General features: G+C 41.2%; 1 protein-coding gene across 1 annotated transcript in view; it reads right to left on the bottom strand.

The window, feature by feature from the left end:
• The window catches only part of DNAH11 (dynein axonemal heavy chain 11), a 324,415-nt gene that overhangs the window by 190,069 nt on the left and 109,903 nt on the right, over positions 1-24,443 (bottom strand). The window contains exons 31-35 of the mRNA XM_044246194.1: positions 10,371-10,502; positions 8,428-8,588; positions 4,533-4,689; positions 4,272-4,417; positions 912-1,028 (exon numbers count right to left, since the gene is read on the bottom strand). Coding sequence (XP_044102129.1) covers positions 912-1,028; positions 4,272-4,417; positions 4,533-4,689; positions 8,428-8,588; positions 10,371-10,502 — 713 coding nt within the window. The remainder of the gene's footprint in view (positions 1-911; positions 1,029-4,271; positions 4,418-4,532; positions 4,690-8,427; positions 8,589-10,370; positions 10,503-24,443) is intronic.

Raw genomic sequence — 24,443 nt, 5'->3', positions numbered from 1 at the left:
TTCTGCACTGTGGCTGCAGTGAGGTTTTCCCAAACTGTAACCTGAGATGCGCGCCTCTTCTTCCAGGAAAGTACACCTGAGCAGCGCTGATTTACAATCGGGGTTAAACATAACTGGTTCACACACAGCACAGCTTCTCTGACGGGCTGTTAATAAGTGTGTCTGTTGGTGAAATATTTTGGAAAGCAGGTCGTCAGTAGATATTTTAATCTTTCACCAGGTAGTTCCAGAGGTAGGAATCTGTTCTGGGTAATAATCTGAAAAAAGTAACTCTTCCGGTGAAGGATGTTTATAGCCTGCTCTTTTATGATCATAAAAAAAACTGAAAAGAAAAACACAAACCCTTCATGCCAGAAAACAGGGAACAGTTTAGAAAATTATGCACAAACCATGAGAGATACTATTTTGAACTTACATAAAGGAGCATTTCTAAGGAATTTCTGATAAGACGATAAACTACTTATATCAAAATATTAAACCAGAAATAAATAAAAATCGTACCTAACCTCGTATCCATAAAATCTACATTGTAAAGAGACCAGAAAAAAATACAACAATCATCATTTCTGGATGGTAAAGCTATCACCTTTTCTTTATTCTTTCCTATATTTACTAAATATTCCATAATTGCTAAAAACTTTAAATAATATTATGTATAATATAACACAGAGCTGGTATTAAGGGTTCAAATGTACCCTGTAACTTTTAAGGAATGATTTTAAGTTCTGGCTTCATATTTCAAAAGAGTTCATTTATCATGACCAAAGTTCTTGCTATCAGGGAATCCAAAGATATAATAAGAGGTTCTCCATAGGGATTCTCAAGGAAAAACAAATCATTTAATAGTGCAAACCAGCAACGTTAGGTGGCATGAGTGTTCCAGATGCTAAACCGCCCAGCTTAACACTTGCCTGAAAAGAGCTTTGAGATTTTCCGGTAATTCGGTTCGACCAGCATATCCTGGGTTCATAGTAATAAATATTCCAACGGATGGCTTCAGTGTGACGGCTTCCCCGAGAAATACAAATCTACCATAAGAAGAATGTTGACGGAATTAAACGAGCTCCCTGAATGTGACAACACATTGACAAATGCAGACGGTGGCAAAATGCAAAGTATTATTAGGGAGCTGTTGATTCCCGGGGATTTTCTTTGAAACTCCTGTGCATACATATTCTGAAGACGTTTTGAAGCATGTTTCTTAAAAACGCACTCCCTTCCCCACCAAGAGTTACAAATATGGCAAGAACTCTTTTCTATTTGAGCACAACCATATAGGCTGGAATAGAGAAAGGAGGACTTTACTATTTTGACAGTTAACTGAAAGGTGATGTCATTTCTGCCTTCAACGTGGGCTGCGACCCCTTGAGTGGGATACTGCGAAGACAGAAAATACCCATGGTGAGAGGGGAGAGTGGCTTCTTTGTTCACTCTGCTAACCCCCACCCCCACCCCCCCCTCACTCCCTCCTACCTTTCCTCCCATTTATGCAGCAAGTCCCTGCTGACTAACAGCCTCTGAGTGTCTGGAAACCAGCTCTATCACTTTAGACACATGCTAATTCCCTCGTAAGAAGGAAAGGGGGGGCGGATAAGAACATTACCCACCTTGTTAAATTAAATGAGGATTAAAAGAGTTTATGCAGGGCACCTGGGTGGCTCAGTGGGTTAAGCCTCTGCCTTCGGCTCAGGTCATAATCTCAGGTCATAATCCCTGGGACTGAGGCCTGTATCAGGCTCTCTGCTCAGCAGGGAGCCTGCTTTCCCCTCTCTCTGCCTGCCTCTCTGCCTGCTTGTGCGCTCTCTCTCTCTCTCTGTTAAATAAATAAAAAATTTTATAAAAGAGTTTATACATATAAATGGCTAGGAGGACAATGCCTAGAATATGGTAAATACTCAAGAGATGTTAGCTATGACTATTACTATTCTCATCACTTAAAGGCACTGGGAAAGCAGGGAAAGATTTGTAGGAACATCTGCAAGGGCCCAGTTAGACTGTCGACATCCCGGGCAATGGACTGGGCAATGGATGGAGGAGCCAAAGTGAGGGACAAATAGAAGGAAACTTTCAAATGACAGTTAAGGACAAAGTATAAGATCTTCTCTTAGAGAGAGAGAAAAGGGCTAGAGAGAAGGGCTGAAGTGGTCAAGGAGATGGGCTGATGTCATAGCGTAGAGAGTGAAAAGAGACAAGCACAATTTTTAGGACAAAGAGTTTCTTAGGTACTAGACAGTTAAGGGAAGATGGATTTTGTGTAGGTAGGAGTGGAGAAACCTTCATTCCTAGACGATCCAGCCAGGGAAGGCAGACAGGCCTGGCAGAGCTGCTCACAGAGAGGAAACTAGTCTAACAGGGTCCCTCACTGCTCTCCAGTGAGACACGGTAGGAACAGCCACAGTCAAGAGTATGGACCTTGAGGGAGCAGAGCCAGCAAGATGCCTGTGGGCTTCACTGAGGCACGGCCCTACTGATTTAGTCCTCGGATATAAAGAGCATGTAATGAAATGCATGAAACCACGAAGAAGCCTGGGCCTCTGGCCATGGGCTAGCATGCAATCAACAGGTACAACTCATACACACAGACATGGACAGAGAGCAAACAACTCGTAAGTGGGGTTGGGAGTGTCCAGGAACCCTTGTATGGGTCGGCTACCTAAGTCTCCATTAGAAAGGATGGTCTCAAATGACATCTGAGTTACATTAAATGCTAAGATTTTGACTAAAATCTAAAAATATGCAGGCAGGGGCAGTCAAAGAGGAAAGAATCGACCCTCTCTCACGTGGCCTCAGAGTGGGGGCAGGTAAGGGAGCAGCCACGTGGTCACAGGCAACTGGAATCCCAGAGCCATGTCGCAGAAGGACTGAGAGTTTTCTACGAGGAGGAAATATCAACAAAACCTGGAAACCTCTGTAACAGAGTCACAGTTTCAAGGCGCTAGCTAAGCCGTCCCTCACTGGGAGACTGATGTGTTCCTGTGGACAAGACCGTTAGCTCAGCAAAATACCCTTAGAAGTGGGGGGGGGGGTGGTAAGTGGGTAGGCCAGAAAAATGAGATTGCCTCGTATACAAAAAATGTTATAAGGAAAACCACAATTGAGTGCTATAATACTTATTTTTTTTTTAATTTTTTTTTTTCCCACAGATTTGGAGCCAGCACAGGGAGGAAGAGAGGGGGAGGGAGAGGGACAAACATGCCCTACTGAGCATGGAGCCTGACACAGAGCTCAACCTCAGGACCCCGAGATGAGCCAAACCAAGAGACAGGTGCTTAACCAACGGAGCCACCCAGGCACCCCTATAATACTTATTTCTCAAATTAAGCCATCAGACCCCCAGTGCCAATCATGTTTGATCTTTTAGAGTATGGCATCACATTAGAAGTTCTTAGGCTCTGGAGATATTTGGGAGGTTTCTGAAGTAATGGAGGAACCAGCAGAGTGTGTGGGTGGGATGGCCAGGACACGTGCTGCTGGAGAGACCAGATCAGACCAGATATGATTTCAGATCTATTAAATCTAACAGGTCCACAGGACATCAGGTGGTCTCAAGATGCCCTAGAAGCATGGTCTTTGGAGGTCTAGGTATCAGAGAAACAAAGTCTGGGTATCTGGCAGCCAGCAGCAAACAAATGCTTCTCAAAGCCACGTGACAGGGTGAAATCATAAAGGGCTCTAACCTGAAGATTGAGGCCTGTGGCATCCACTATTAATAAGGTCAGGAAATACTACCAAGAAAAAATAAGAGCAAACACTGACACAGTGCTTACGAGGTGTCAGACACTTGTCCAAGTGCTCTGTATTTAGCCATCATCGTCATTCATGGGGTAGCCCCTGTTTTCCAATTTTGAAAAGGAGAAGAAATCAGCCCTCCAGCATTCCTGAGGGTGGGAGAAAACCAAGAGGATGGTGGTGGCCTGGAACCTACGAGAAGAAGTGTGCCCTGCAGAAGGGAAGGATCAGGTGTGTCCAATGCCACCAGAAGGTCAAGTCCAATCATGACTGAGAACCGGTAAGTGGATTCAGCACTGTTGAGGGTGTTAGTTTTTTCTGGTGTTAATGTATACACTTTTGGTGTAGTCAACAATTAAAAAAAAACACTAAAAAATTGGAGGTTATTCAAACTCATCCTTCAAAATAAACCAGTCTCTCTTCTTTAATGCATTTCCTGAGACGGGGAGAGGCTGCAAGAAAAGGGCAAGATGAGGCTGACTGTCTTCCTTTATGTTCCCCTTCCTCTCGGGAACAATAGAAGGAAGCCAGGCACTACTCACCTCTTTCTCCTGTTTCTGATGGCATCGTGTATCAGTTTCACCTGGACGGCCACCACGGATAGGACTTCCACAGAAATTCGATTGAACTCATCAAAGCAGCCCCAGGCCCCTGTCTGCACCAATCCCTTATAGATATTTCCTATGGACTAAATCACAGAGCAAGGCATTAAGAATTTCACAGACGAGGGTTCTGAGTTTAGTTTCCATCACTCCAAATCCGGGATAATATTGTTAGAATGTAGCATTTTCTAACTCACTCACTTTGTAGTCCATTTGCTCTGAGCAGTTGAATACATAAACCATCATGCCAAGGGCACGTCCAAGATCTTTGGTGGTTTCTGTTTTCCCAGTACCGGCTGGGCCAGCTGGAGCTCCACTCATGGTTAAATGAAGTGACTGAGTTAAAGTGATGTAACACCTGTAATCATTGACAGCACAAATACTACAGTCTGACGTGAGATTTTTAGAGAACATGAGGGCCATCTAACTTTTTCTTTAGTTTAAGAAGTCAGGGTCTAGAATGTGGTACTAACACACAATACTGATATACCCATGATTTGTTCATAGCAATAATAAGAGTCAGAATAATGTTTTATACAGAATTTTAGGTAGGCTACTTAAAAAGAATAAAGCATGTACTGCTTTGTCTCATTTCCTAAGAACTATGCATTGATACAAGTAACACCTGATTCCCAAAGCTACTGAATTTCTGATGCATCCAGGTAAAGACACTATTAATATGGCAGACAACATCCCCAACCATTGTTTATAAAAGAAAAACAGAAATCTTCAATGTTGAATGAATTAAACATTGACTTCATTAAATTGCTATTTAATGAATACATTAAGAGATATGTAAATACATATACATGCAGAATATGCAAATATATACATATTTCAATGTATAAAGCAAATACACAAAAGACAATTTGCTACATTAAAATGTATGTCAGGAATTCATTCTGCATGTGTTGCCACATGCATTTAGATTATGAAAATATACCTATTTTTGCAGGAAAGATTCAGAGGTTCTCAGACTGAGGAGAACTATGCAAAGACAGAATTTGATATGTGTAAAAGAAGAAAAAACGAACACATGGCAAGGATCCACTATGAGGTTTCCATAAATTAATTCTATCTCAGTATGGACGTGGACCTAATAAGAAGACATTTGCATGGAGATCTGAAAATTGGGGACCAGGTTCTCTACTTTGCCAATCATCAGATGTTAATCTTTTTTTTTTTTTTTTAAAGATTTTCATTTACTCATTTGACAGACAGAGATCACAAGTAGGCAGAGAGGCAGGCCGAGAGAGAGGAGGAAGCAGGCTCCCCTCGGAGCAGACAGCCCGATGCAGGGCTTGATCCCAGGACCCGGGGATCATGACCTGAGCCAAAGGCAGAGCCTTAACCCACTGAGCCACCCAGGCGCCTCCATCAGATGTTAATCTTAAACAAGTCTTTCGACATCAACATGCCTCGGATTTCTCCTCTGTAATACGAGGTATATTGTAGGGCTCTATTAAGAATACCCAAGGCAAATGCCTGAAAAAAGTCAGAGTACAATGCAAACAGAAGCAGTTCCTTAGGGAAATGTAATGTGTTTCTAGATTTTACAGCCAGCACATCTTTAATTGCATCTTTCAATGCATATGGAATGGAAAGACTGACCTCTAATGTAGGAACTATAACATTTTTTTATAGGGTGGACTATCCCCTCATCATCTTTTCTCATGGTTCAACTCTTGGCTGGACATGTGGACATAGACAACCTTCTTTCCCACCACCTTCCAGGCAGGAACCACTCAGTGGCCAAGCTCCAACCAACATACTATGCATTGAAATGCCATGTACAAATCCCACAGCACCCCCTTCTAGAAGCTTTACTCTTGTTCCCTGTCTGACACAAAGGTGGAAGTCACATCTGGCACACTGGCCACGTGCTGGGCTATGCGGCGGAACCGCTCACCTCTAGACTGTGACACAAGGGACACACCAGCGTCTATGCAATGGCGGCCGTTCTATTTTGGGTCTCTGGGTGACGGCTTAGCCTTCTGCTCCTAACCCGTGCCCCCTGCGCTCTCGCAGGTGACTCAGTTACACGCTGCTGACCTGTGTCTCTCAACCTGTCCACACAGGGAAGCCGCCCGCCTACCACACAAAGGGAAGGTCAACACCAAATGAGATACAACGAGTGTGTCTAAAAGGCATTGCTGGGTGAAGGTAAACAACTAGTAAACAACCCCAAAAAGTGAAATGGAAAAGAAATGCATGCAAAGTGAATGTCTCCTGCAGCGCCTGCTCATTCCATCTAAAGGAATATTCAGCTTCCTTTCAACTTGCAAATAAAGCACACGGTGATCTGTTTGTTTGTTTAGATTAAAAAGCCAATAAGCTATTGGTCCCACCTACTGGCCCACTTTCAAGTGTCTCCTCCCTTTTCCTCCTACACCCCGGACCTTCCTTCTTCTCAGCTTTACTGATCATGGCGCATCTGCAGCAGACTCTTACTATTTGCAGTCTGGACGATTCTCAAGTGATTCTGTCAAGGTCCAAGTTTTAATTTTCACGCTGAAAAACGTGCATAAATTAACCAATTAAGATAGGGAACACGGAATTTCAGTTAGGAACAAGTTAAAGAGAACTGAATTGGAGAAAGAATTACAGGGGCACCTGGGTGGCTCAGTTGGTTAAGCATCTGACTCTTGGTTTCCACTGAGGTCACGATCCCATGGTCATGGGATGGAGCCTCACATCTTGTTCTGCCCTCTGCAGGGAATACGCTAAGGATTCTCTTTCTCCCTCTCCCTGACTCTCCCCTTGTGTTCCCGTTCTCACACACACACGTGCTCTCTCTCAAATCTTTAAAAAAAAAAAATAGAATTGCATTTATTGGTGATGAACTCATGAGATTAATACAAGCAAGAACAATCACAAAGGTAGTGAAAGAATTTCACAGATGTCCCAAGATCATCAATACAAGCCAGCTTTACTAACTTATCTAAAGTTATGCTTTCTGTAGTGTCTATGAAAGTCTATACTTTCATTCCCAGATAAATTGTATGGTATGATGATACCACATAATTGGGAACACTCCTGTGATTTTGAGATGTTCTTTCTTCCAGGAATGCCAACAAATTAATGCACTTCCCTTCCACACACACACCAAGTAATCCAGCAGAGGCTGGAACACTGATAGGGAATTCCTTACTAATGTGACATATCCTTGCTTCTATAGCATTCTGACCATGTGTATTTAGAATCAAGTGGCAATGAACTTCTAATAATGGTAACCCCAGTCCCTAGACATACTTGAATCACACTGGCTCTATATCTACCTCTTGAACTGGCCAAACCCCTCCCTGTTTTAGCAACTCTGCACTTGTCTGTGCTTGTCACTTTCTGCCCCAGGATGTCTGCATAGCTTCCTCAGTATCGTTTGGGTCCTAACTCGCACAATCTATAGCAGACTCTCCATCCAAGATACCTTGTAACGTATCATCCTGTTTTATTTTTGTCATAGCATATACTACTAAAGTAACTTTGTTAACTTACTTATTATTCCTCTTCATTCCCAGTCACTCACGTGCAACAGTCAACTAGAAAATGCTTTGTGTGTTTAAGTCTGGAGGAGTACTCAGCACCAGGCTTCCTAAGTGTTTGTTAAATCATTTAACGGACCTACGTTCCCAGTCTTTTCTTCCTTTCACTGTAGGTATCCCTTCAAAAATGAATCTGCACATAGGCAATTCCTATGTTTACACTTTTGATAAAGGGACACAGGGGTGGGGGATGGCTACAGACCCTGGTCTGAAGATGTTAGCCATGGACAATCAGAGGGAATGGACGCAGAGATCAAGAGCCCTGTCTTCCACCATATTAATCTGCTCGTGATTTCATGATTTGCATATTGTCAGGATTGCATATTGCCTATACTTCTGCTTCTCTCATTTGGTCCTCTTGACCTTATCTCTAACTGAAGTCAACATCTACTATATGTCTCTTCATTAGTCCACTTACACATGACTTTCACACCTTCCAAGTTCGTTCAGCATTTTCTCTTACTTGGTTCTGCTGCATGTCACATAGCTTTACTCACACTCGGGGACTTTTCTGGCTCACTTTCTCCCATCGGACTCCAACTTGTCACATTTACCTGTCAGTTAGAGGAGTGATCACTAGCCGAGGACCATTTCCTAAATATTCATAGAAGTACTGGAACTGGGCATCACAAATATGAACAAAGCAGTGCTTCTGGACGTCCTCCCACTGATGACGAAGTTGAGACAGCCAAGTAAAGGCTTGGGGACTGACCACCTGAAAACATCACATGATTGTTACACCCGAGACACTGATAATTTTGAGGCAACAAACTTTATTAGTCTAATCAATCCTGCTGTTTCCCGTTTCTAAAACTCTCACAAAAGGGCCAACTCTTCTTTGCTCCTACAAGTTGCAATTGCAAAGAGAAGAGTCTGTACTTATTCAGAAATACGTGTCACAAAAGTCTCCATTTTAAGAAGGCTTTTCCTGTAAAGCAACATCAGTTTATTCAAGTAAGTTTTTTCCCCCTTTTATGAATCAGCCTAGGGGATCTGATCACTTTTCTAACTTTATACTCATATCAGTGAAATCAGATGGAAAAACACACTCCGTAGTCAAACACATAACCTGTAATTTCCATGTGTCAGAGATGCAAACTGTACTTTCAACAAAGTCCATTCTAAAACCAGTTTTACTTTTAGGACAGTGATCTCCCATTTCATTTTTCATTCAATCAAATTATAGGTTGTGTTTTTTTGTTTGTTTGTTTGTTTTCATTGCTATTCTTTATCTTACTCAAGCCTATCCGTTCTTTTTCCATTTTGAAAAAATTATTCCAGTCTTGTACATTTGTGATCCTATGATTTCTCGGGGACCATTGAAGTTACCAAAGTTATTATCTACTAACATTCTGACATCTACATAAATGTCAACACCGCCAACTTGTGCATATTAAATTATCAGAAATTAGGCAAAGTGTAATTTTACCTCTTTGAGTACAAAGGACATGTTTTAAATCATAACTTACCCTACTTCAAGTAATCACCACTGATAAAACATAATATGTAAGAAGGTACAAGATCATACATATTCAAAGAGTTGTTATCAATGGTTCATTATCAAAATGAGAATACACAGTAAGGGGCATTTTGCAAGGATGGGTTTAGGATTAGCGATTAAACAACATCATTCACTAAAGGTCCAGAATTTGGATAAAGAATTGCTTTTTCCATTTATGGCTTAAGCACTGCTTGTACCTTTTGGAGAGAATGAAAATTCATTTGATTTTAATAAATTGAAAAAGAACTACCAAAAAAACAAGAAGCATCTCAAGACACATACATGGATTCAAATTGAGAAAGGAACAGTCTTGCTTTAGAGCCCCACCCCCCTGAGATAACAAAAGGGTGAGCAGAAAGTAGCTGATAAGCATGATAACCAACATTGTTCAGGAGACAAGCACACTTGTGACATTTCTAAGTAGGAACGTATTTTAGAAAAAAGCTGAGGAAACTCTCCTTTTCCGTTAAACATCGCCAGTATTTAAGAGATACAAAGTCTTGGTAAAGAGATAAGAAGGCTATTAATGCCCTGAAAGGATTAGAATATGACTTCTCTAAACTCTGTCATTTAGCCTTAAAAAGAAAAGACAAGGATGGCCCGTATTTCTCTTTCTTCAAAACAAAGTCACACAGAGATGGTAAATGACAATCACGCAGGTGATAACAGGCCAAAGGACCAAGAGCATGCGGAAAAGCCTGAAGATGGGGAAATGGCGACTTCACGAGGTTCTCCTATACTGTGGTAATTATTTGGATGATATGTATTAGAAGTTTCTGACTTGGAGCAACTTTGTGGGATACCACTTGGGCTAACTCTCATGAAGATAATCAGCTAACTGAAATCAAAGTCACTCTTAGTCACCATAACTAACATCCCAGGACTAATTAAAAATACACATTAAAAAAAAAGACTTCCTCAGAAGTGCTCTTGATAATAAAAACCACTTTTAGGAAACAACAAAAAAAAGACATAGAATTTCTAAGAAGAACTTGCCTTCTGAGAAATCAGTTTGGCCACCACATCTCGGGCATGGACGTCGATGGTACAAATTGTCATGATCTTCTGCCTGTCTCCAGGTAGGAGTTCTCCCAGCAAAAGTGCAATGAGGGTATTCAACTGAGAAATCTAGAAGAAATTGTGTAAAAAGGTAAAGATTACAAATATTGAGTCTTACAGACCAACAGTCTTCTTATTTTTGAAGAGCCCTCTAGCTTACAAATCCATTTCAAATATGTATTTCAGCTAGCCCTCGAACAACCTGGGGGTTGGAGAGAAAGGAAGGGATGTTATTAAATTAATGACATTTCATTAATTAATTGGCAATAAATATTATAACTTCCACCCACACCCCCTTGAGCTGAATCTCAGGACGGCAGGCAAGTGCCCAAATAATGACAGAGCTGGGGGCTGCCAGCAACGTTTGCTGGCAGCAGTGAACTGACTCTCCATCCTCAAGACAATGAGTCCACAACTTTGCTGGGATGGGAAAAATGATAAATTTTTAAAGGTCAGATTGAGCTAACTTAGGATACTTAGGAACTAAGTATCGTTGTCTTTTTTTTGTTTTTTGTTTTGTTTTGTTTTATTTGTCATTCTTTTTTGTTTGTTTTGTTTTTTAGGATTTACTTATTCATTTGAGAGAGAAAGAGAGAGAGAGAGACGGAGATAGGCAGAGAGAGGGAGTGAGAGAATCCTTAAGCAGACCCTCGCTGGGTTTGGACCCTGACGTGGGACTCGAGCGGAACTGAAACCAAGCTTTGGATGTTTAAAAAACTGAGCCAACCAGGTGCCCCATTATTTATGGGTTTTTTGTTTTTATAGAGCAGCCAGGTTAGCAGGAAAATATTTACAACGTATAGTTATAGACTATTGCACTAATTTTTCTTAGCCATATCCCTATTCTTAGGTCCACTGACTTCTTATATCAGTATTTTTCCAAACTACCAGTCTCTTTTCACAGAATGCAAGGGAACGAAATAGAATGACAGGGAATAGAAAATGTTGCATACAGAAGAATATGTATTGTTATGTGAAGCTTTTGGTCTCAGACTGTTGAGTATGTATACATATATGTATGTGTAAACTTAATCTGATACAAAATATTTCTTACTATTAATAGCCAGAAAGCTTTTAAGATGCTCCCATAGGTGGTCATTTTGTTAGCATGGTTATTTATTGAAAGCATGCCTGCTTTATTCAAGGCTTCTTAGTCACTCCATGCCTTCCCCTCCCACCCCCCACAATTCTGCCATTTCAGGGTAACACAAAGTAAAACAATACTGACTTTTCTCTTTTTTTTACTCTGCAAAGGACAGTCCTTTGCAAACTGTTAGCTCCTGAGAGAATTGGTAATGAGTGAAGACGACACATTAGCAGAAACTCTCAAACCTTTGTGGCCTATTATCAAAATCATGCTCCCCACAGCATTCTTATCGCATCCAAGAGAACAGCCAGCACTGCAGACTCCCCTGAGCCTTTGGGGCAGGTGACCCGGAGAAGCTGCTGTAACTCCAGGAAGGAGGCGGAAGGCAGGCAGAAAGACAGTAACCATAACACGCACGGCTCACATTACCCTAGAATATGCAAGGTGCCAGGCAGTAACCAGGTTGTCTGTATCTTTCCATTCAATCTGCACGAACCCAATCACTATCCCAACTTTGCAGATGAGGAAACTGAGTCACAAGCATATTAGCAGGAAAGGGGCCATTCAAAAGCAGATTGTCTGCCTTCCGAGCCTGAGCTCTTACTGGTCCCATCACCTTTGAGGTGGAGAAACCCACTGTCCAAGAGGCATTCCGGACAGACTTCCATACAATGGAAGGTTAGTTCAGAGGAATGAAAAGCATGGACTTTAGACCTTCAGAATATACAACACCCTTATAAGCATTTATCTGTTTTTAAAACTTTATGTCTATAAAATTAAGCCACGTGATATAGCAACAGAGGTGATCACTGGTTCACATATACCACATTCGGTGTTCCTGAGGTTTTAGGTTCCAAGAAGGCACATCTGTGTCTGTCTAGGACACTATTTCATCCCCAGAGCCTCCTAAGGAGCTAGCTGTCAAACAGCAGGTCCTCGGTGTTTGCCGCATACACTAATGAATGTACGTTATGAGCTTATGCGCATCCAAGTTTAGCACCAAAGTTCATATATATGTTGGTTAGAAAAGAGGTGTTTTGGCATTGGCTGTTTTCTCATTTGGGTCAAGATATACAGGCTTTCCAGTCTCAAATCTTACACCAGTTCTGGCATTTGCTTAACAAGAGTGGGTTATAGCGGCAATAATATTATCTAATGCCTTGTAAGAACATTTATAATTCCAAGTGCTTCCGCATGCATTGTCTTGTCTGAGGCTCCTTCACCCTGTGATTTCTCCATTATTGATTCACTTGCCACCGACCTACAGTCAAGAGGAAGAGAATTAACAATATAACTCGTCAACATCATCTGCTCAGCTTCCTATGCTGGGGATCTGATGTTGTGGATTCCACATTCCTGGCAATGCTCTCCCATGGGCAATAAAACTCCATACCCACAACAAGACAGTTATAAAATGTCTATCACTGGGGCAGCAGCATTAGGCACGATCACTGTCTGGTCATACTACCAACGCATACACATTCGTGGCCTGTGACATATGAAACACAGCTGAGCAGCTTTAAAAAACAAATACCCTCTCATGCAATCGGCACTCATTCTTACCCTTGATCAAAGCAGTGTTACGAGATGTTCTCAGAGGATCATGGATGTCTGCCTCAAGTCAACAGCCTCGCCCCACCTTGAAACCCAAGGGACTGTTTTCCTTGTACACCTTGCCTTTGGCACAGCATAGATCCTGTGCCGGAAAGAAGCCTACCTTCGAATACAATCCAAACTCCTCTTCATGAGCACAAAGTCCTCCAAGGCCTCCGATGCCTGCTTCCTACCTCACATCCCTCCACCCGTACTGGCCCTGATGTTCTTCCATCATGGCTGTTTCAGGGCCAGAGAAATGGTTTCATCTTCCTGGAGGCATTTCCTCTCTGTTCTTTACATGGCTGGCTTGCCCTCATCATTCATATCTTAGTTCAAAATTACCTCCTCAGATCGGACTCCTCTGGCCAACCCGTTTTGTATTACCCCCACCCAATTATTCTATAGGCTCCTATTTTATTTTCCTCATGGTACTTCCTAGTAGCCTATCATTCACTTACTTATTTCCTTGTTTATGACTTGCCTCCTCCACCTGACTCTAAGCTCTAAAGGAACAAGGCCCTTACCTGTCATAGGTATGATCTCATTACACACACATCATAGGAAGGAAGGAAGGAAGGAAGGAAGGAAGGAAGGAAGGGCGGGCGGGCAGCAACAAACCACACTGCATCAGTATTTTATTCTCTCAGTCATAGGGTAACGCAAATGTGATGACTGTTTCCAGAGATTACAGGTCAAAGCAGAATACAGAATGCAGAATCCTTTTGCTAGAGTAAGAAGAAAGTGCCATGATCGCACACAGAAAAAGGGCCTGGCCTCATCGAGGGCTTGGAAAGACATTTTGGAGAAAGGGGTATTTATACTAAGACATTCAGGATGATTATCATTTAGGTTGTAAAAAAACTCAGAGGTTGGCCCCTTACAGAGGCGGAGTGGAAGCCACCCGAGGCAGTCGGTGCACACAGCTAGGAGACAGCCAGGTGACCCTGTCAGGGAACTGACACACGTCTCGCCCGGGAGAGGGGCGGGGCCAGGTGGACCACACGCTCAAAGACACTGGAGACCGGAGACCGAAGGGCACAACCATGTAGGGCTCGGCCAGCTAGAACTTCAACGGCAATGAGATGTTGCTGAAGAGTTTTTAAAAGTGTGAGTAATTAGATGTGTTTTTAAAAGATTTCTCTGCCTGTGTGATGATGAATTGGAAGGGAAACCAGACTAGAGAAGAAAGACCTGACAGCAGAATGCTCTCATGGTCCAGGTAAGAAAGAAGGGTGCCTGGGACCAGGTTATTAACAAAGCGGTGGAGGAAACCATGAGAACAGGTATATTTAGGGTAACTGAAGAGACGTGGTGGTTGACTGGACAGCGGGTAAAAGAGCGGTCAAACAGGCTACTAGGTGGGCAACGAGCGAAGGACATTGGGTGTTTCTTTCTGACCTTGGGAACACTGGAGAAGCAGGTTTGAGAAGAGTGAATAGATTTCCCACATTCTAGGCCGGAGGTGCCTGTCAGATGTCCAGTGGAAAAGCCCAGGACACATGCTTCAGGAGAGAGGTCTGAGCTGGAGGTCATCATGGTGAGCATCTCACAAAAGGAAGGAAAGAGCCGTAAAAGCAGACGTAATTAGCAGGGATGTCAGTATGGTGAGAGGACAAAGGCACCGAAGTCAGAGCCAGAACAGACGAGGAGGAGGAAGAGGAGCAAGGAAAGGCAAGTGAAGAGCCCAAGACACTGATGGTAAAGAAGATTTCAGATATGAAATAAGGGAAGAGAGTATTAAAGGAGGAGGAAGCATTTCTAACAATAACACAGAGAGAGACTCAGTCGAGTGGTGGAACTGGGTCGTGGAGAGGAATGAGAAAGAGAAGAGAAAAGTCAAGTGTCGATATTTAGCTCAGACAGTTTCATTATAATAAAAGTTACAGGGTGAGAGCAGGAAATGGGAGATGTGACATCTGCCGGTGGTTTTGTTTGTAAGCAATGAGACACTTGGGAATGTTTAAATGAGCACAGCGAGGAGCAAAAATGAGACTCGGAAGACACAGGAGAAAAGGCAGCCAGGGAATCCCGAGAGTCCCTTTCAGAAGAGACCTGAGCACAGGTGGAGGAAGGGCTCGCAATAGTCAGAAGCTCTGCTTGTGTTCGAACAAGACAGTAGGTAGTGCGGAGGGATGAACACTAGTTCGTCGTGGCTGATCTAGTCCTCGCTGATGGCATCAACAGCTATTGTTGCTATTTAATGAACTCTTACTATCTAATAAGCATTGTGTGTGTGTCCATATGTATGTGCATACATAAAGAATATAGGTAGGGGCGCCTGGGTGGCTCAGTTGGTTAAGTGGCTGCCTTTGGCTCGGGTCATGATTCCAGGGTCCTGGGATCGAGCCCCGCATCGGGCTCCCTGCTCAGCAGAGAGCCTGCTTCTCTCTCTCTCCCCCTCTCCCTGCCACTCTGCTTGCTTGTGCTCTCTCTCTAGCTCTGTCAAATAAACAAATAAAATATTTAAAAAAAAAAAGAATATAGGTATGTAAGTCTAAGTTAATCATCACAATAACCCTATGGGGAAGGTACCACCATGATTCCAATTTTATATAAGAAAATCTGCTCGAGATCACACAGTTCTAAACAGTGGAACCAGGATTTAGGACCAGATTCTAGGATTTTATTGCCTATTTTATAAACATAAAACTTTTCCAAGTAGACAACCTATTATCCACTACCAGGTCATGCTGGCCAGGCAAGAACTGACCTGTAATGATTCTGGCAATGAATGGAAATAACTAGGCATCCACTACCCATGAATTCTCTTGTTTGCATAAAAATGGAAACACTTCCCAAAAGAGCCACGTGACTCATGACCACCACTGAGGTATATTATATGTTAGAGACGTCTAAGACACGTCTTAAACATATAATAGGTTTATATGTTAGAGATGTCTAAGGTCCAAAAAGAGGGCCATTTGCTTGGTGGGATGATGGTGAGCTCACCATGAAGTAAGGTATCAGGCACAGGGCATCACAGATTCAAGGTCAGAGAAAAGGGCTGGTTCTTGATCCACGGAGGTGGCTGATTCTCAGTTCTGTCCTGACCCACCCAGCTCTTGTCATGGGGCTGCAGGAAGAGACCATATATGTGAACCTAAAGAATTATGCCTCTAAATCCTAGAGGCTTCAATAAGACAATGCAGAACATCATCATCTTTGCAGCAGAAGTGTGCAATTTCACCAGCATCGGGCAAAGCCTTTCCCAACTGAGGCATACCTGAGCCACAGTGGCCGAGAAACTGGAAGGGGCCCTCTGTTTAAATGTTAAGATCTGAGCTCACAGACCTGAGCGAGCACCGCAAAGTAATGAGTATAGCGCTTAGGGGTCAGCTACCAGAACCCTCGATCCCTTCCCAACTGGACATAACAAGGAAGTCATGTTCCTTTTGGTTTAGAAAAATACCAACAAGGATCTCGAATCCTGAAAACCACCCATGTTTCCGCTTCAGCAATATCAGGAGCAATGGATTTTCTTTTCAGCTGGAACAAAGCAAAGTGGCAAAGAAACCAGGTCCCACATTCTCTTGACACCATCAGGGCATGTACTGTGGCCTTCCTTTCCACTGTGGCCTTCCTTTCCGCTGTGCATTTCCTACTTCTCCATTTATCATATTGCTAAACCCAGCACAGTACTGAGCAATGAATGTCAGCAACAGTGTGCCTAATTACCTCATTCTTGACACTAATGAAAAGGATTCCAAAGTTTCACCATTAAGCATGATTTTCTCTGCAGGTTTCTAGTGGATATTCCTCAAGTTATAATGTTTCCTTTCAATGCTTGTATTAGAAAAGAAAAAGGGTGTAAAATCAGTATGCTGCCACCTTAAGAAAACTGAAAAAGAGGAGGAAATTGAAGTAGTCGGAAGTAATCAAGATAAAGCGGAAATCCGAGAACTATCAAACAAGTGACAGAAATCAGCAAAGTCAAAGATCAGTTCTATGAAAATGTAAGTAAAAAGGATAAACACAGAGAAAGCCTGATTTCAAAGAGAGAGAGAGAGAGAGAGACAGAGCAAGAACACAAACCACCCACACTAGGTATGAGATCCTCCAGGTGTGCTAAGGATAATGTTAAGGACCGAAGACCAATTCACGTCAATACATTTGAAAATTTAGATCAAGGCTGAAAGTCAAGGTCCTGTAAAGGTCCAGACGGTCAACATCCGAGACACTGAGGTCTACAAAGTCCCCACTGAAATGACTCCATGTAGCTATGGCAGCGTTGAAGCATCCAAAGACATAGGTACTGGGCCAGAGGTGGCCAGAGGGCTGTAATGTGCCAAGACCTGACTTCGATGAAATGGAGAAGTATCTTGAAAAACACACATTTTCATAAGTGATACAAGAAAAAAAAGAAAAAGAAAAAGCTATAGAACATCATATATATATAAAAAAAGAAATTGATTTATAATTAACAAAATGATCCAAAAGAAAACTCCAGGCCCAGATGGTATCTCCAGTGATTTCTATCGTAAACTCTTTCACAAAATACATGAGAATACAATATTTTCCAATTCCTTTTAAAGAACATAATGCTGATGCCCAAACTGGCAGAGATTTTAAAAGGAAACTACAGATAAAAGTTCCTTGTGAACATATATAGAGAATTCCTGGACAGAATATTTGCAAATGAAACCCAGCAAAAATACATATATACATATATAAATGATAATACATCATTAACCAAGTGGCATTTATTTCAGGAATGCAAAGTTGGCTTAGCATTCAAAAATTCACCACAGTAACAGAATAAAAGAGGCAGACACATGAAAATCTTAACAGATTTGAAAAAGTTCAATGTCTCTTCAAGATAAAAACTCTCAGTATATAGCAATGGAAGGGCTCTCCCTCAAATACAGAAAGGGCATCTCCAGAAATCTGTAGCAACAATCATACTTAATGGTGAAAATTTAAATTATTCTTCCCTTAGAAATAAGCTGGCATGTCTGCTCTAACTACTTCCATTCAACGTGGCGCTGGAGGTTCTAGCTGAGTCAGAAATTCAGGAAGAGGGAATAAAGGGCAAAGAAGAATGCGAGACCAGAAGTAAAACTGTCATTATTGACAGATGGACATGTTCATGGACACAGCAAGCCTTTGAAACTATAAAAACACTAACTAAAACTATTAAGCAAAGTTTGGCAAAGTACTAAGACAAATTTGGCAAAGTCCTAAGATGAAAAAATCTATTTTATACGCCAGCCACAAAAATCGGGAAACAAATTTTCAAGCATCAAAATATATTAACTATTAAAAATTATGTCTAACAAGAAATGTGCAAGACCCTGACATTGAAAACAACAGGAAAATATTTGAGAGAAATTAAACACAACCTATGTCAAGATATACACCATGTTCTTAGATAAGATGCATCATGGTTGAGATATCCACCCTCCCAACATTCTTATTTACATCCTAGTTAAAATTAGTTAGGCTAAAAGATTAGGCTTCCAAAAATAAACAGTATGATAACTTATGTAGATATGAACAGAACCTAGAATGGCCCAAACAATTGTGGAAAAAAATTTAAAAATAGAACTAAGTTGGAGGCTATATTTAACCTGATTTAAAAGCTTACTATAAAGCTATCATAATTAATACAGTGTGGATTTTGCATGAAAATACATAAAGAGATTAATACAACAGGAGAGTCTGGCAATAGATCTCTCTCTATATGACTTTGATCAAGGTGCCAAGTTAATACAATGGAAAAGCAAAAAAAAAAAAAAATTATGTATGAATAACAGATCTAAATGAACAACCCAGAACTATAAAGCCCCTAGAAGGAAATAGGAGAATCTTTTTATGACATTGAGACAGTAAGAATTTCTTATGCCTGACACAATAATTATCAATCAAAGAAGAAAAATTTGATACACTACACATCAAAATGAAAACATTTCACTCACAAAACATACCATTAATAAAATGAGCAGTCTGTTCATTTCTTTCAAAGGAACTACTACCAAATAAAGAAATCCTCTAACCAACAATAAAAAGACAAACATCCCAATTAAAAACAAACAAAAAAAAACTGGGCAAGTTTTTCTGAACAGATTCTTCACAGTAAGATACACGAGTGCCAATAAACATGTGAAAAGTTACGCAACATCTCTAGACATTAGAGATAAGCCAATTAAAACCACAACGAGCTACTACTATGTCACACCCACTAGAATGTCCACAATTGTACAGACTGATGACACTCAATACTGGCCAGTATATGAAGCAACTAGAATTGTGTCACCTTGTTAATGGGAATGTAACAATGGAGATCTGTCTGGCAGTTTTTTTAAATGAGTAAACATGTACCTTCCCTATGATTCGGCAATTTCACTTTTAGATATTTTATGCAGGAGAAAGGAAAATCTATGTCTATCAAAAGACTTGGACAAGAATGTTTCAAACAGCTTTAGAAACAGTAGCCTCAAATTGGAAACCCCAGTATCAGTCAACAGAATGGATACACAAAGTGTGCTATGGTTACACAATGGAATGGTAAGCAACAAAAAAGAATGAACTTCTAACACATGCAATAACACACTTGTTAAGAAATGAGAACAGTGTGAGATTTTACTCTCCTTGTATGCTCAAGTCAGCCTGGCTCAGGTTAAGGGATGCTGGCAGAAGACACAGAGCCTCTGGGTCACAGATAAAGGACAGGTCATTAGTCACAACAATAGCACTGATTAGTATGTACATATCAGCATTTGCACCCATCCCTGATTCCGGACTTTTAAGGGATAACCCCAAAAGAGCCACATAATGCTTGTATACGTAGTGAGGTGTGTTACAGGACAACAATCTTGAATTTAGGGAACCCAAATCTTTTCTAAAGCAAAACCATGTCTGAACTTAGCCCTGGAAGGAGATTTTTTCTTTATTATACTGGACAGTAAGCCAATCTACCCTCTGCCCTGGAGAGAAACGTGAGAGAAACTATCTTCCAAGGGTGCTTATATAATAAACAAAGGCATTAAGTTCCTCTGCTCAAAAAATGTACAAAACTTGAGACCCACAGAAGATGGTCACCCAACAGTGTGAAGTGAAAAATCCAGACCAAAAACGAGGATAAATTCATGAGATTGGCCAACTCAACTGCCTTGATTACCATTTCAATTATTTCTGTGGTTATGGGTCTACTCAAATTTCTACCTCGTTTTGAATCTATCTCAGAAACAATGTTCATGGAAAATCATCCATTTGTTTTAAATTTTATTTTAAATTTTTATGCTGAACATTAAGTCACACATAGCATTACATGATCTTTTTAAAATCTCTTCTCATAGGAAGTTACGGTTCCTTTCGTGATCTTTTTCCTTCTCTCCCCAAACTCGAATTTCTTTTTTTTTCTCCTCTTCACTACAAAAATTTGTTGTTATGTAGATCCCTGGGTAGCTCAGTCAGTCAAGCATCTGCCTTGGGCTCGGGCTATGATCCCCGGATTCTGGGCCCCCTACTCAGCAGAGAGTCAGCTTCTCCCCCTGCCTCCTGCTCCCCCTGCTTGGGCACTTTCTCTCTGACCAATAAATAAAATCTTTTAAAAAGTTTTGCTGTTATGGTCTGTTTAAGGAAATAGTCCTTGGATTTATGGCTCAGACTGGACCCACATGGCATATATGGGCAATAAATCTGCTCTTACATCTGTCACTGTGGAGTTCTTGAGTTACCTCAGGATCTGTTCTGCTGCTTTCTCTAGAACAGGGATTGGCAAACCGCAGGCCACCAGACAAATGTGGATCCCTACTGGTTTTTATAAATAAAGTTTTATTGGAACCTTGCCATGGCTCTTTATTTAAAAATTTGCCTATGGCTTCTTCCCTACTGCAACAGCAGAAATGAGCAGATGTGAAAGAAACTATACAGCCCAACTAAAGTATTTCTATCCCATCCTTCAAAGAAAACGTTGCCCAACTAGAAATCTAGGGTCAAGATGTAGTTATAGCAAAAGTCCTCAACAGACATCTCACAGTATTTATGAAGCACTTCTCAGGACTTCATCCTGGGAGCAAACACACCCACTGACAATCTCTTGGGATATACAGAAGGCAGAAGTGGTTCCAACTGTCCGTCTCTTCCACACTTACTCCTTAAGGCTGCCATGGACCCCACTTATATTTTAGTTATTGAATCTGAGTTTGTCATTTCCAATGACAAGTTCCAATTTCATTGGATCAAACGGGCTTCCTGTTACAATAGTCTCTTGTTTCACCTGAGGTTTTCTCCGCTTTCAATAACCAATCTCATCTGCTGTCCACTTCTAGGCATTCCTCAGAGTAACTGGTTTAGTGTATCCAGATACGATACGATTTTTTTTTTTTTTTTTTTTTTGCTTGCTGGTTATTCAGTAAAATTCTGGCTGCGTGAAAGTAACCAGATGAAACTCAAGATGAAGTCACTCAGGCCTCGTCCTGGGTCAGCAAACCAGAACTTAATTTCTGGGCTCAGCTTCCCCAGAAAGGCAGGCCGAGGGCAACCAGCCAGCACCCGCCTTCTCCATACAAGAGACCTGCCGGAGCTCCAAGATGTCCCTTTGCTCCATTTGAGGAAGGGAAACCTGATTTAACCAATCAGCAGATGCCCAGTATAATTTCCTGTGCCTGCTCACTTGGACTATAAAAATCCCTTGCTTTATCAGCATTTTGGTGCCTCTGTTAGACTAGATGATGCCTGATTCATGAATCACTCAGTAAAAGCCTGCTAAATTGGTAAATTATGGAAATTCTTCTTTTAATAGATGAGAGGGGAGGGAAAGAGTATGTGCTCTACTCATATGGGTTCCTGCTACATTACAAAAAAAAAGAGGTTATCAGATCATGCTTTTCTAGAGAGGCGAAAAGAATAACTTGTGTGTTCAGCATACACTGGGTAGCTTCAGGCTTCATAGGTTCTCCTACTCATGCAATAAAGTTGGGATAAGGAACACTATCAACATTGGATCCAAATGGTTTTGAAAGAATCTCTCAATGACTAAAAGTGAGGCCAAACACTGGCCCTAAGAAGCAAAAATTAGAGTCTCTTTCTTATATGTATTTCTTCATCCTGGGAGGGGTGATGAATGATTTTATATTGCTTATCTTGAGTTACTGAGAGTACTCTGGGTCATGCCCCCACACAGTAGCAACTAAGCTTTTCAAGTCCAAAATGTTCCCATCTCTTTTTCGATGATCTTCACACAGATTAAAAACAAAGGAAGAGTAGAAAATCCTTCTTACCAGATCCCAAGCCTCCAAAACAAAGTATTTTGCCAAAGATCCCTCAAATTTGAATGACTGAATTTATTAGATTGGTAGTAGGGATATACATCCAAAATGCAGTATCTTTGCCTTTAATCTCAACATTATCTCACATAAAAGGAAACAAAGAATTTAAAATAATAACTTGGGCAGGTAGATCATCAATTATAGCCAATTCTGATCTCAGTTTAAAATGGAGCAATTTTAAAGGACTAACGTTTCACTTTAAAAACTGCTCACAGTATTAGCGTGAGTAATTTTAATTAAAAACAAACTCCAGCAGATGGTTGCATCCATTTTCGAAGAGAGCACACTAAAGGGGTTTCAACTTAGATGCACACACTTCTCATGAACCACACCAAGGCTTCAACAGTATTCAAATGTTAGATTCTCTAATATGCATATTAGTATCAGTTACAAAATTGAAACACTGTACTGAAGGCATCTGTTGGGTGGTCTGTCAAACATTTCAATTTGTGCTAAAAGTGTTTCATAATTAAGCAGATAAATGCCTTCTTCATAAACCTTCCTTGTTGCCTGCTTCTCATCCAACATGAAAAGGAAGCATTACATAACTCTTGAACAGAATGGAAAACTTTATTTTAAGGGAGGAAAAAAAACCCCTAAATTCTGTTAATTAGTGGAATATGTGGAAGCTCTTGGGATATGAAGAACTTTAGCTGTAAGAATAAAAACAATCCATTGTTGCCAACAGGGGAGAGAGTGGGTACGTTTCATATACTGAGAATGGGAAGATGAATTTCCACAATGTTCCACAAGGCTTAAAAGAGGTACACTCTTCGACCTAGCAATCTTACTTCTGGAAGTTTATCCTGAAAAAATAAAGAAAAATATGCACAATCTGTATGTATGTATATACACGGCTGTTTGCTGCAGTACTATTAAGGATAGCCAAAAATCAAAACCCAACCTAATCACCAGTATTAAGCAGTAGTAATAAACGACATTCTGCAATGTACTAGATTAAGCCAAATGGGCAACTCCTTCATTAAAACACACACAAAGCAAACATATACCCATGTGCAAAGTCCATAGCAAAAACAAGAGAGGTGGAAGGAGAGAGGGAATAGGAGGAGGAGGAGGGGGTGGGAGGGAGTGTGTGATAGTGTCCGATGCCGGCAGTGTACCTCATCAGTAGCAAATGTCATGGCAACCTAACGTAGGATTTGGGGACAGATTCACACATCTGGAGACTGAGATTCAAACTGCCACACGGAAACACAACATTTCTGTCTCCTGCCTCTCGTACTCCCTGAGGAAGCCCGTGAGTTGGAACTGAGATGCTGATATATAGCTGAGATTCCCTGAGTCTTACACAGCCTGATACAGAGCTCTAGAAAAATTCTACCCACCCGCTCAGAGAGGCAAGATGAAAGCCCTTGGAGAGGGGGAAAAAAAGTCCCTTCAGAGATAACAAAACCTTAAGCCCATGCCATGTGATCTGGAAATCCTCAACTGAGTTATCAACCACAAAATTAATCCAGCATCCACAAAATCTGTGGAGACCTAGAAGAAGCAAAGAAGAGAAACACACTATAGGCATGCATGCTTTCTCCAGGGCACACAGAATGCCTACAGAGAACACACACCTAGGTCAAATTTAAAAATGAACACACAAAAACCAGATTCAGTTTAACAGAAGAACCAGCCTTAAAAGAAGTAGCATTAGAACAGTCTAGATGAGATTATTAAAAATGTCTCTTTCGGGGCACCTGGGTGGCTCAGTGGGTTAAGCCTCTGCCCTGGGCTCAGTCACGATCTCAGTGTCCTGGGATCAAGCTCCGCATCAGGCTCTCTGCTCAGCGGAGAGCCTGCTTCCCCCCCCCTCTCTCTCTGCCTGCCTCTCTGCCTACTTGTGATCTCTGTCAAATAAATAAAACCTTTAAAGAAAAAATATCTCTTTCAAAGAATTGAGAATAAAAATAAAAACCATAATGAAGAGATGAGTCATCATAAAGAGAGATAGGTAAGTCAACATAAACTGATTTTTCAAGAACCAAAAAGAACTTTGGGAAATTAGAGATATAATAATCAAAACTGATTAAATTAGTATTTATACTGAAA

Source organism: Neovison vison, chromosome 4 (genome assembly GCF_020171115.1).
Source record: "Neovison vison isolate M4711 chromosome 4, ASM_NN_V1, whole genome shotgun sequence".
Lineage (NCBI taxonomy): Eukaryota > Metazoa > Chordata > Mammalia > Carnivora > Mustelidae > Neogale > Neogale vison.
This window is presented reverse-complemented; position numbering and strand designations above follow the sequence as displayed.